A 12,048-nucleotide genomic window follows, 5' to 3' on the forward strand; every position below is an offset into this window, starting at 1 on the left:
AATAATTTCCTATTTCCTTCTATATAACCTATAAAAAAATCTCATATTCTCTAATTTGAGAGGGTAAGTCACTTCCCTTTCGTTGACTCTATACCATATGCTGTCACTTTCAGATATGATTTCCCATGGTCCATTCAACTGACCTTGTTTCCCCACAAGAATAGTATCAATTAGAAACTGTACTGGGAATTGTTTGTTACCTATAGTGATGTTGGAAAAGGAACCGGCACTTTCAGCAATCAATAGCAACGTACCACTTTTGCAACCATTGCTCAATGCATGTAGGAATTTGATTGTTTCTTTCCTCTTTTCTGCAAACAACTCATTAGTTGTAAATAACAATGTGATCAAGTCAATTGATGCAATATCCTCTACTTTTGAAGATAAGATGTCTTCATTTGTGAACCGCATATTTAAACTGCTTTCCCTGTGTACCCAATTTTGTTTCATATAATTCGTCAAATGATTCACCACCATTGTCCAATCAGCAATATCAACCACATTGATATCCAATTGAGATGGAGAGTTTGGGTTATACTCCTTCAACCTGCAGAAAACTGCCCCCAATCCAACAACTTCAGAACCAGCGCCTCCACCAACACACAAGACACGTTTCACCTGTTCCAGCTCCTGTAACAAATCAACAACTGGTTGCAAAGTGGAGAATAGTGAAGCATAAGCTAATGCTCTTGACGGGCTCCATCTTGCCGCATAGCTGAACCGCTTGTTATCATCATTGAAAGCGGCAATGTAGTCTCTGTTGTACAAGTCACTTTTCACCTTTTGAATAAATGTGTCGAGGTCGGGCGAGTCAAGGATATGTTTGAAACAGACGGTGAATGCATCGAGGATTTGGTATGGTTCTAGTGAGTTGTCTTTATTGGTGAATGGTAATGTGGAGCTTTGTTCGGGCTCATGTTCATTTGATTTGGATCTAGCCATAGATGATACTCTTGTTAATGCATTACTGATGAGTTTCCAATTTTGTGCTGCGTTTAGCTCATCGTGTGAGTGCGATGGTATTTTTAAGAAACAAAATTTTTCACACAATTTTTTTTTTTGCCTCCTTCCCTTCTTCTTCTTCTTTTTCTTTTTTTAACTAATTATCCATCAATCTGTGTCAAGGTGGGCTCTCAGTTGAAAGATAGAAAGCAAAGTTCTCTTTGTCTCTTCTTGATTTCTCTGTAGACGTTTTCCTTGGCAGATCGGCGCTCGAGAAGCAAGCTTGATGTTTCAACTTACCGAAAATTCAAAACGCAGTTGTTTTATACAGTGCAAATGCCAACTGTCTGACGTTTGTTTCTTCCAAATTCCATTGCATTTACTGGTCCCCTTCTTGAAGGGTTTTTGAGCGGTATTTGCGTTTTCTTGGGATTTTTTCTGGGAGATCTTACTTAGGTTGGTACTTTTTGCATATGCGTTTCTTTGAAGAAGTAGGTATATTGACGACACCTCCTCTTTTTTTGGGGGGGCCTTAAGCAGGGTTAGTTCCGTCGACAGATTGTATAATAACGGGTCGGTCTTGAGCTCATTTGGGGAGGGAAGTTTTTACTTTTTTTTTTTCAGATTGAAGCTCGGCCAATTGGCTCGAGGCAACATATTCCTGGACTCTGCGAAGATCATATTTGGTCGTTGACGAATAGAGTAAAACCATGTTGCAAACATTTTCTTCCTCTTGTAGAGTTAATATTTGTTATTCCATTGGCGGGATTTCTGTCAAGCCTCTTTTGTAACGCTTTTTACGATGAATCTTTCTACAAGTTTTATGTCTAAGACCATAATCCAATTTACAACGGCCCAATTGCGTCACCGAAGAACAATGTGGCGCTTATAATCGGATATGATTAATAGGGGTTGGGCTTTCCGATTTTATCCTCGGTCATTCAAGCAGGAGCCCACGTTCTCTATACAACCTATGTGGTTATACTTTTTAATTTATGCAAGTCTATACCTCAGAACAATAGAAACGATAGATCCCATGTTTTGGAATTACCCGATTTTGACACATTCTTTCCAAATTGGATTTCTATAATTAGTACACAATTTCGGATTAATTAGAGGAAGACAAAAAAAAAAAAAAAAATTGGAGCACGTGGATCCCGGATTATGCACACTCGACCAATTAATGTCAACAGAAAACAATAGACGGTGGTAGGCATTGACTATATGAAGAGAAAGCATAAATAGCCCATTGAATTCCACCTTGTCCTTTTCATCTACTCTTAAATGATCAACAACAAATATTATTAAATGGTTGCCGTTTCAAATTTACTCAACAGTGGGTTGTTATTAGTTAGTCAAAACATCTATCAAGATGTCGCCACACCTCAAGAAATGAAGGTTGATGGGTACAACATCTTGAACTTCCTCGGTGGTCTGGGTCCTTATATCAGCAGAGAATCATACGGTATTGATCCAGCTATCCCAGATGGATGTACTATCCAACAAGTGCAATTGTTATCGAGACACGGTGAAAGATATCCTTCAAAGAATTTGGGAAAGAAATTCGAAAAAATTGTCAAAAAATTCAATGATTACAATGGTACTTTTACTGGAGACTTGTCGTTTTTGAACGATTATGAGTACTTTGTACCTGATACTACTCAATATGAAAAGGAAACAACACCAAAGAATTCAGAGGGGACATTTGCTGGTACTACTGATGCTTTGAGACATGGTGCTACTTTTAGAGCTAAATATGGATCATTGTACCATGATAACTCCACTTTGCCTGTTTTTTCATCAAACTCAGGTCGTTGTTATGAGACTTCAAGATATTTCGCTAGAGGTTTCCTTGGTGATAATTTTGAAGAAGGTAAAACTGTCAAGTTTAACATCATTGATGAGGCTGATACCTCTGGTGTCAACAGTTTAACTCCAAGAAACTCATGCCCCAACTACAACGATACATCCAACGAAGATATTATTGACAAGTACGATACTAGCTTCTTGCAAGCTATTGCTGATAGATTGAACAAGCCCAACCCAGGATTGAACTTGACCTCAAAGGAAGTCAACTCGTTTGTCAATTGGTGTGCTTTTGAAATCAATGTTCGTGGAAGCTCACCATTCTGTGACTTGTTCACCAATGAGGAATACATCAAGGCCTCATATGCCAATGACTTGACAAACTACTACTCCAATGGTCCAGGTCACAACTTCACCAAAACTATTGGATCTACCTTGTTGAATGCTTCTTTGTCATTGTTGAAGGATGATTCTGCTAGCAACAAGATCTGGTTATCATTTACCCACGACACTGACTTGGAAATCTACCACAGTGCGTTGGGAATCTTAGAACCTTCATCCGACCTCCCAACCGACTACATCCCATTCCCAAACCCATACGTCCACTCATCTATCGTTCCACAAGGTGCAAGAATCTACACTGAAAAATACCAATGTGGTGGCGATTCATATGTTAGATACATTGTCAATGATGCTGTTGTTCCAATTCAAAAATGTGCCACTGGTCCAGGTTTCTCTTGTAAGCTTGATGATTTTGAAGATTATATTAATGAAAGAATTGGCAGTGTTGATTTTGTTCAAGAGTGTGGTGTTAATTCCTCAGTCCCACAGCTGCTCACTTTCTATCAAGATTATAATGAAAAGACTTACAATGTCACCTTGGGTGATTTTTAGATCATTTTTATTTTTTTAGTTCTATCGTTGATTCCGTTTTATAAAAGAAAAAGTTTGTTACTTTGAGTGATTGTAGAAGGGGGTTCTTTAGAGATCAACCTATATAGGTTTAGCATTCAGATGGACTAAATTTCGGATGTGTCAAAAAAACTTTAAAATGATAATCCGCAGCCGGTGAGAGAGCCAAAGCCGTGCAATGACAGTTCCCACCTGGACGCTTCTATGAGCGAGGAGTAGATAAGGTGGGTGGGTGAGCAATACGGCATTTGAGACATGTTAGGGTTCTTCACGCTTACTTTTCCCGCTTATAGTGGCGGCTTAACCTTGTACGGCACAACTTTTTACATCCGCCTTTGATTTTCCCCATTGTTGCTCTGTTCCGCGGTTGATAACAGATTTATCAAAGTGTCACAATGTCAAAAACGTCAAATTTGTGTCAAATAATTAAACTGTATGTTCGCTATCAATTTCAACTACATTGGTTTTAATCAAATTTGCTTTCTATTGAACAATGAGGAGTAAATTTAAAGTGTGCCTACAAACAATGGAACTTGACTCTGGCCATTTCAGTACGACGATAAGCTCTTATCGGTGTAGCAAATGTCTGATGATCCTGTTCATGTTTGATTGCTTCTACGGCATCAAAATATGTCTTCTGAAATTATATATAGTGTCAGTAGAAGCCACTCTAACCTAGCAAATGCAACGACTTTTCGCACTCCATCAGAACCATGTCCACCTCATCTATTGAGTTTACAGACCACGAGAAAGCAACTCAAGCAAACATAGCTGTCACTTACGACATATCAACAGTCGATGATGACGACTACGATTATGAAGATCCAAAAAATTATAGTACCAACTTTGTGGATGAATATAATCCACGCGGGTTAAGAGTTCCAACCAAGACTGAAGAGCAAACTTTGAGAAGGGTAATGGGTAAAATAAACTATGCCATCTTTCTCATTTGTGTGGTGGAGTTTTCAGAAAGAGCTTCCTATTATTCGGTGACTGGTATTTTAACAAATTTCATTCAAAGACCCTTGCCTAAGGATTCACCACATGGTTGGGGTGCTCCTTTATCAGATGATGGAAGTGAAAGTGCTGGTGCGTTGAACAGAGGGTTGCAAGCCGCAAATGCGTTGACAAACTTGTTATCATTTTTGGTAAGTGTTGTCCCCTTGTTTGGAGGCTACTTAGCTGATACTACTTGGGGTAGATGGAAAACCATTCAATGGGGTGTGGTATTCGGCGGTGTTTCGCACGTTTTATTCATCATTTCTGCTGCTCCAAGTGTTATTGCTAATGGTAAAGCTGGTTTGGCTCTTTGTATTCTTGCTATTTTCACATTGGCTTTTGGTTCCGGTTTTATCAAACCAAACCTTTTGCCATTGATGTTGGATCAGTATCCTGAATCTGGAAACAGAGTGAAGGTATTGAAAAGTGGTGAAAAGGTTATTGTTGATAGGGAAAAGACATTGGATAGTGTTACATTGATTTTCTATTGGGCAATCAACATCGGAGCATTCTTTCAATTGGCTACTTCCTATTGCGAAAGACGTGTTGGCTTTTGGTTTGCATTCTTTATACCCTTGATACTTTACCTTTTCATGCCCATTGCATTTTGGTTGGTTAAGCCAAAGTTGGTATTTGAAAAGCCTAGTGGATCAATTATTGGGTTCGTTGTCAAGATTCTTGTTGTAACTTTTTCTGGCAACTTTGTCAAGAGGATTTTTGATGGTACTTTCTGGGAATATGCAAAGCCATCTGTTATGAGAGCAAGGGGCCGTGAATATTTCAACACCAAGAAACAAACTCCTATTACCTGGACTGATCAACATGTTCTTGATGTCAAGCAAACCTTGGATGCTTGTAAGTTGTTCTTCTATTACATCTTTTACATGTTAGCCGACAATGGGTTGTCGTCGGTCACCACTTCATTGGCTGGTGCAATGGATTTGAATGGTGTTCCAAACGACTTGTTCAACAATTTTAACCCACTTGCAATTGTCGTTGTCATTCCCATCTTGGACTTCCTCATCTACCCACTTTTGAGAAGATTCCGTATCGATTTCAGGCCCATTTACAGAGTGTTTTTTGGATTTGTCATTGCTGCCATGTCTCAAGTTGCCGGCGCTGTTTTGCAACATCATGTTTACCAAACGTCACCTTGTGGTAATCATTCAACCACTTGTCCAAAAACTTCTCCAATCAGCGCCTGGAGCGCTTCTTCTGTGTTCATTTTGACAGGTTCTTCTGAGTGTTTCGCCATGACCACTATTTACAGCTTAACGTACAGTAGAGCGGCGCCTGCAATGAAAGGGTTTACGTATGCATTGAATTCCTTTACCGGGGCAATCAGTGCCGCAATCAGTTTGGCGGTTACTCCGGCCTTGAAAGATCCTTATTTGGTGCTTGTGTTTGCTGTTATTGGTGGAGTTACATTTCTCGCAGGTGTTATCGTATTAATCCAGTTCTTCAACTTGCACAAAACAATGGAAAAAGAGGAGAAGGAAAGAATTGCATTAGGTGGATCTGTCGTTTCCGAGAAAGTTGATGGAAATGATGCGTTGGAACCTGTTTGTAGTCCTCCGTTTCGTTATCCTTTGGCAGCTGTAACCTCTTTGGGGTCAGTTCGAGCAGGTAAGTAGATGTAACGTAATATACTTGTTCCTTTGAAATTTTTCCGCACCTTTGACATTTTCTCGCATATAAAACAAATCACCGTCTTCTCTTTCTTTCCTCCTTCCCCTGACACATTTAAATCAATGGACGACTGCTCCTCATGTCTAGGGAACCCTCACTCGATTATGTATTTCAACCGCCAAACTTAAGCTCCAGAGAACTGTTGCCGTCGCCCGTCACTCATGATGGGTTTCGATCACGTTCAAGAAAGGGAGCAAGTCATCTTCCAAGTCTCCCCAACTCACCAAGTGTTCAATCTGAAAAGGATTATTTCGATCGAGATCTTTTTCCTTCCAAAGATAGTGGAGAAGCTGATGATCGCAATTTTGTTGAATTCGATTTGAGCTCCATGAACTCAAAAAACAGAACAAGCGATTCACTTCCAAAAGTGTCAGAGAAAGTATATGCTGCCTCTGGCCCTAACACGCCAATGATTCAAGAGCATCCTACAGACCCCATTGATGATAGACAAGTTGAATTACGGCCAGAAGCACAAGAGGATGATTTTTTCAGTGAATCAAATTGGAAAGAAATGAAGACGATTTCAGACATGGATTTCTACAATGACAAGGGTGAGCTTGAATATAAGTCGGAATCTGGGCGTAACTTTATTCATAATAATAACTTTCATTTTGGGTATACCAAGATAGACACAGAAGAACAAGTCAACAAGTACGCAGCTCTAGATAAGAAGACGGATTTTTTGTTCAAAAATGCAGCTCGTAAACCTCGTTCTTATGGAGAGAGGAATGTCCTCTTTGACGCCGAAGATGAAGAGTTTGACAATAATGATGAGGTTGATCCAAATGAGGCTTTAACTGATACAAAGGATATGCTTTCGGACTCGCAACGTTTGGCATATGTGGGAATGGCTAAATTGATAATGGTGGATATGGCAACGAGATTGGTTATGGTGCAATTTGGCACAAGTAGTAAGCTAGCCCAACAAATGAGTGAGTCTCAAAGGCATTTCTCCAACTGGTCCTCCAATACGTCTCTCAAACTATACGACCATTTGGGGTTGATAAAAGAAGAGAAAGATATGATTGAAAATTTAAGCAAGCATGGGGTCGAGATAAGTGATTTATCAAAAAGCATAACGTCCTTGGAGCTCAACAAACCGAAAGTTATCATTGACGATTTTGATTTGAGATGGGTGTTGATCTGTGATTTATTTTTGCTTCTTCTTAGTGACGGTTATTATGACGCTCGGTCGAGGTCTCTCTTGATGATTTTTGCCGATATTATAGGCATATCCAGTTTAGAGATTTTGCAATTTGAGCGAAGATTGATGGAATGCCTTGATATGGAAACTAAGGATAGATCAATTGAAAACAAGGACGAGTTGCTAAACGACCAGCTGTTTGTCAAGCGGCAGATCAAAAAGAATAAAAATAAGCGGTTGGCTATGATTGGATTAGCAACTTTAGGTGGAGGATTGGCCATTGGATTATCTGCTGGGTTGTTAGCTCCTGTTATTGGAGCTGGTATTGCTGCCGGCCTAACAACAGTAGGGATCACTGGAACAAGTGGTTTCTTGGCAGGTGTTGGAGGTAGTGTTTTGATCACTACAAGTGGAGTTGCCATAGGTGCCAGAGTCGGGAACAAAGCTGGAGCAAGAAGAGTGGCTGATGTGCAAACTTTTGAACTCAAACCATTGCATAATAACAAAAGGTCCAACTTAATAGTCACAGTTAGTGGTTGGATGAATGGTGCGATGGATGATGTGCGACTCCCATTTTCAACGGTTGATCCTGTGATGGGTGATATGTTCTCATTGCTTTGGGAGCCAGAGATGTTGCAATCGATGGGTCAAACAATTGGAATATTGGCAAGTGAGGCGTTGAGTACATCTATTCAGCAAATCTTGGGTGCCACTATACTTAGTGCATTGATGTCTGCGATTCAACTTCCAATGGCCTTGTCAAAGCTTTCATACTTGTTGGACAATCCATGGAATGTGTCTTTGGATCGTGCATGGAAAGCGGGAAAGATTTTAGCAGACACTATTTTATCAGGAAACTTGGGTGTGAGACCTATAACATTAGTTGGGTTCTCTTTGGGAGCAAGGTTGATTTACTCTTGCTTGGTAGAAATGGCCAAAAGAGGTGGTTATGGGTTAATTGAAAATGTCATCCTTTTAGGTTCGCCAATTTCTATTGACGTGGACCATCTCGCGCAAGCTAGATCTGTCGTGAGTGGTAAATTTATCAATGGTTATTCAAAGAAGGATTGGATTTTAGGCTATTTGTTTAGAGCAACTGGTGGTGGAATCCTGACAGTCGCTGGTTTATCACCATTAGAATCCGTTAGTGGAATTGAAAATATTGATTGTACAGAATTTGTTGAAGGACACATGTCATACAGAAAGGCAATTCCAAAGATATTAAAGACTATCAATTGGGAAGTATTGAGTGATGATTTTGCCGAAATAGAAGAGCCAGATCCTGAACAGGGGGAGAGACAAAGACAATTGCTTGGTGAATTTGATGAAGCTAGGGCAAAGATGGAAGAGCAAAAAGAATCTCACACGGAGCCTAAAGGATGGAGGAAATGGTTCAAACCAAAGAAGAAGGATTGGTGGGATATATACGGTCAGCCAGGTGCTGACAAAGAAGCAAAAGATGAAACAAAAGAGGAGTACAATGTGGAAGAACCTCCAGTATTCGACATAGAAGCGTTGGCTCATGAAGTTAGTGATATAGAAGCGGCAGCAAAGAGTAAACAAGAAACCAAGTGATTTTGATATATAGGTTTGTTAGTCAGAGAACTTTTGATGATTTTTTTATTTTTTAATTTTTTTTTTTTTTTTTTTTTTTTTTTTTTTTTTTTTTCTGATTTTTCTGACTCAAAAAATTTTCAGCACCAGTTCAACTACAATTCACATCAAAGCATGCCTACTATTCCAGTTGACAAAGAGGATCTCTTCAAATGGTTGGGTAGATCCTATACCACTGAAGAGTTTGACGAGTTATGTTTCCAATTCGGTATCGAATTAGACGAAGATACCACTGATGAATGTCAAGGTGATGAGAGACCACAATTGAAGATTGAAGTTCCTGCAAACAGATATGACATGTTGTGTATTGAAGGGATTGCACAAGCTTTAAATGAGTTTTTAGGAAACAAGGAACAACCAAAGTACACTTTAAAACCAGAAACTCCAGAACTTTCTTTAACCATTAAGGAATCTACTTTTCCAATTCGTCAATATGCTGCCTCGGCTATTTTGAGAAATGTTACTTTTGATCAAAGAGCGTATGACTCTTTTATTGCGTTGCAAGATAAGTTGCACACCAACTTATGTCGTAATAGAACTTTAGTTGCCATTGGAACCCATGATTTAGACACCTTGACTCCACCTTTTACATACGAGGCATTACCACCAAAGGAGATTAAATTCAAGCCATTGAACCAGTCAAAGGTTATGGACGGTGAAGAGTTGATGGAGTTTTACGAAAAGGATAAGAATATTGGTAAATATTTGCACATTATTAGGGACTCTCCTGTTTATCCAGTGATGTTGGATGCAAACAGAACGGTTGCCTCCTTGCCCCCAATTATCAACTCAGACCACTCCAAGATTACTTTGAATACAAAGAATGTTTGGATTGATGTTACTGGAACTGACAGAACCAAGACTGAGATTGTTATTGAAACATTGGTTGCAATGTTTTCGAGGTATAGTCAAACTCCATTCGAGATTGAACCGCTCAAGATTGTTTCTGAACACAATGGTCAAACACGTGTGACCCCTAATGTGACTCCAAGGGAAACTAAAGCTGAGATATCCTATATCAACTCGTGTTTGGGCTTGAATTACTCGGGAGAAGAAATTTCCAAGTTATTGAAAAAGATGTCCTTGGACGCTACTCCTTCAAATGACAAGGATATTCTTGATGTTAAAATTCCTATTACAAGATCAGATATTTTACATCAATGTGATATTATGGAAGATGCTGCTATTGGTTATGGATACGATAACTTGAAAAAGACTAAGCCAAGCAGTGAAAGTATGGTTGCTTCTGCGTTACCTGTAAATAAAGTAGCAGATATCTTGAGATTAGCTAGCTCACAAGCGGGCTACCTGGAAGTCATGCCATTAACATTATGCTCCCATGATGAGAATTTCGGGTGGTTGAGAAAGAAAGATGATGGAAGTACAGCTGTGAAATTGGAAAATCCAAAAACAATTGAGTATCAAGTTGTTAGAACTACATTGTTGCCAGGTATCCTAAAAACAATCAAAGAAAATAGAAAGCACTCTTTACCCATCAAAGTGTTTGAATGTGGTGACATTGTTTTAAAAGATTCTAGCTTAGAAAGAGGAGCATTTAACCAACGTAATTGGGCTGCTGTGTATGCAGGTAAAACTTCCGGTTTCGAATATGTTCAAGGATTGTTGGGTAAGATTATGCAAACTATGAGAACCCCATGGTTGGAGAACCCGGCCAAGGATGAAAGAAGGGGATACTGGATTGAAGAGGATAAGACCAACTCTACATTCTTTGACGGTAGAGGAGCAAAAATCTTTTTCAGAAGTCAACCAAATGGAGAAGCTAAACAGGTCGGAAGTATCGGTGTTTTGCATCCAGAGGTCATGAACAATTTCGATATTCCATACGCTGCTTCATCAGTTGAGTTAAATGCCGAAGTGTTTTTGTAAAGCAGTATAGATATCTATAGATGAATGAATAGCGGAGTTTGCGTTGTGATTGTTTTGTACACACTACACGACCAATGTTTTAGTCTAAATTTTGTCTCTCTCTCTCTCTCTCTGTCACCGTTAACAAAAAAAAAAAGGGAATAAACGACTTCGCTGTAGCAATAGCATTTACGTTACAAATACAATCGCTGTTGTTAACACGTTTGCTTAGAGCACTATAATCAACTGAACCAAGGCTTAATACAGAAACCCAGTCAGAAAGTATTACTTAATTCATTATCCTTGCTAACACAATCAAAAGACATTTCAAAAAATGAGTGGTAAAGGAGCTTCTTCTAAAGCTTATGATATGATAATGAAGCTATTATTAGTGGGTGATTCCGGTGTTGGAAAATCATGTTTGTTATTGAGATTTGTTGAAGACAAGTTCAACCCGTCCTTCATCACGACCATTGGTATCGATTTCAAGATTAGAACTATTGAAAGCAAAGGCAAGAAGATCAAGTTGCAAGTATGGGATACTGCTGGTCAAGAAAGATTTAGAACCATTACTACCGCTTACTATAGAGGTGCTATGGGTATTGTTATAATCTACGATGTCACTGATTCAAGAAGTTTTGAAAATGTTGAAAACTGGTTCCAAACTGTGTCTCAGCATGCGAATGAAGATGCTCAAATCTTTTTGGTTGGTAATAAATGCGACGATGAAGTCAATAGACAGGTAAGCAAGGAACAAGGTGAAGAGTTGGCATCTAAATTGCACGTGCCATTTTTGGAAGTATCGGCAAAGAGCAATGAAAATGTTGATGCTATTTTCTATGAGTTGGCTGGTATTATTCAAGAAAAGCATATTAATGATAATGCCGGAGCCGCCACTGGTGGAGGTGCGGGTGGTATTGACGTCTCGCAAGGAAACTCTGGTACCAAGAACAACTGTTGTTGATATCGGAAGAGGTACGCTAGAGCTGAGGAGAGAGGCAGAGAGTGTGTGTATTTTTTTTTTTATATTAGGTCTTTACAGGGTGTTTTATATCATCTTTTTTTGTTTCTTTTAT

At 39.2% G+C, this 12,048-nt stretch overlaps 6 protein-coding genes across 6 annotated transcripts; 5 read left to right on the top strand and 1 right to left on the bottom strand. All coding sequences in view use genetic code 12, as the record gives it.

Moving 5' to 3' along the window:
- Window positions 1-9: 9 nt before the first annotated feature.
- I9W82_005550 (25S rRNA (uracil2843-N3)-methyltransferase) lies at window positions 10-942 on the bottom strand (the record flags this gene model as incomplete). Its single annotated transcript, XM_067694739.1, has 1 exon — window positions 10-942. The coding sequence occupies one exon, from the start codon at window positions 940-942 to the stop codon at window positions 10-12; it is 933 nt and encodes a 310-aa protein (XP_067545936.1).
- A 1,308-nt stretch (window positions 943-2,250) lies between these two features.
- On the top strand, window positions 2,251-3,642 carry PHO113 (acid phosphatase; the record flags this gene model as incomplete). Its single annotated transcript, XM_067694740.1, has 1 exon — window positions 2,251-3,642. The coding sequence occupies one exon, from the start codon at window positions 2,251-2,253 to the stop codon at window positions 3,640-3,642; it is 1,392 nt and encodes a 463-aa protein (XP_067545937.1).
- Window positions 3,643-4,373: 731 nt separating this feature from the next.
- On the top strand, window positions 4,374-6,293 carry I9W82_005552 (PTR2; the record flags this gene model as incomplete). The annotated part of the gene is made up of 1 exon (XM_067694741.1): window positions 4,374-6,293. The coding sequence occupies one exon, from the start codon at window positions 4,374-4,376 to the stop codon at window positions 6,291-6,293; it is 1,920 nt and encodes a 639-aa protein (XP_067545938.1).
- A 134-nt stretch (window positions 6,294-6,427) lies between these two features.
- On the top strand, window positions 6,428-9,067 carry I9W82_005553 (uncharacterized protein; the record flags this gene model as incomplete). The annotated part of the gene is made up of 1 exon (XM_067694742.1): window positions 6,428-9,067. One exon carries the CDS (start codon window positions 6,428-6,430, stop codon window positions 9,065-9,067), a length of 2,640 nt encoding a protein of 879 aa, XP_067545939.1.
- A 153-nt stretch (window positions 9,068-9,220) lies between these two features.
- Window positions 9,221-10,993, top strand: FRS1 (phenylalanine--tRNA ligase subunit beta; the record flags this gene model as incomplete). The annotated part of the gene is made up of 1 exon (XM_067694743.1): window positions 9,221-10,993. The coding sequence occupies one exon, from the start codon at window positions 9,221-9,223 to the stop codon at window positions 10,991-10,993; it is 1,773 nt and encodes a 590-aa protein (XP_067545940.1).
- Window positions 10,994-11,306: 313 nt separating this feature from the next.
- SEC4 (Rab family GTPase) lies at window positions 11,307-11,936 on the top strand (the record flags this gene model as incomplete). Its single annotated transcript, XM_067694744.1, has 1 exon — window positions 11,307-11,936. One exon carries the CDS (start codon window positions 11,307-11,309, stop codon window positions 11,934-11,936), a length of 630 nt encoding a protein of 209 aa, XP_067545941.1.
- Between the last annotated feature and the right edge of the window lie 112 nt (window positions 11,937-12,048).

Source organism: Candida metapsilosis (genome assembly GCF_017655625.1).
Source record: "Candida metapsilosis strain BP57 chromosome Unknown scaffold8, whole genome shotgun sequence".
In the NCBI taxonomy this organism is placed as follows: domain Eukaryota; kingdom Fungi; phylum Ascomycota; class Pichiomycetes; order Serinales; family Debaryomycetaceae; genus Lodderomyces; species Lodderomyces metapsilosis.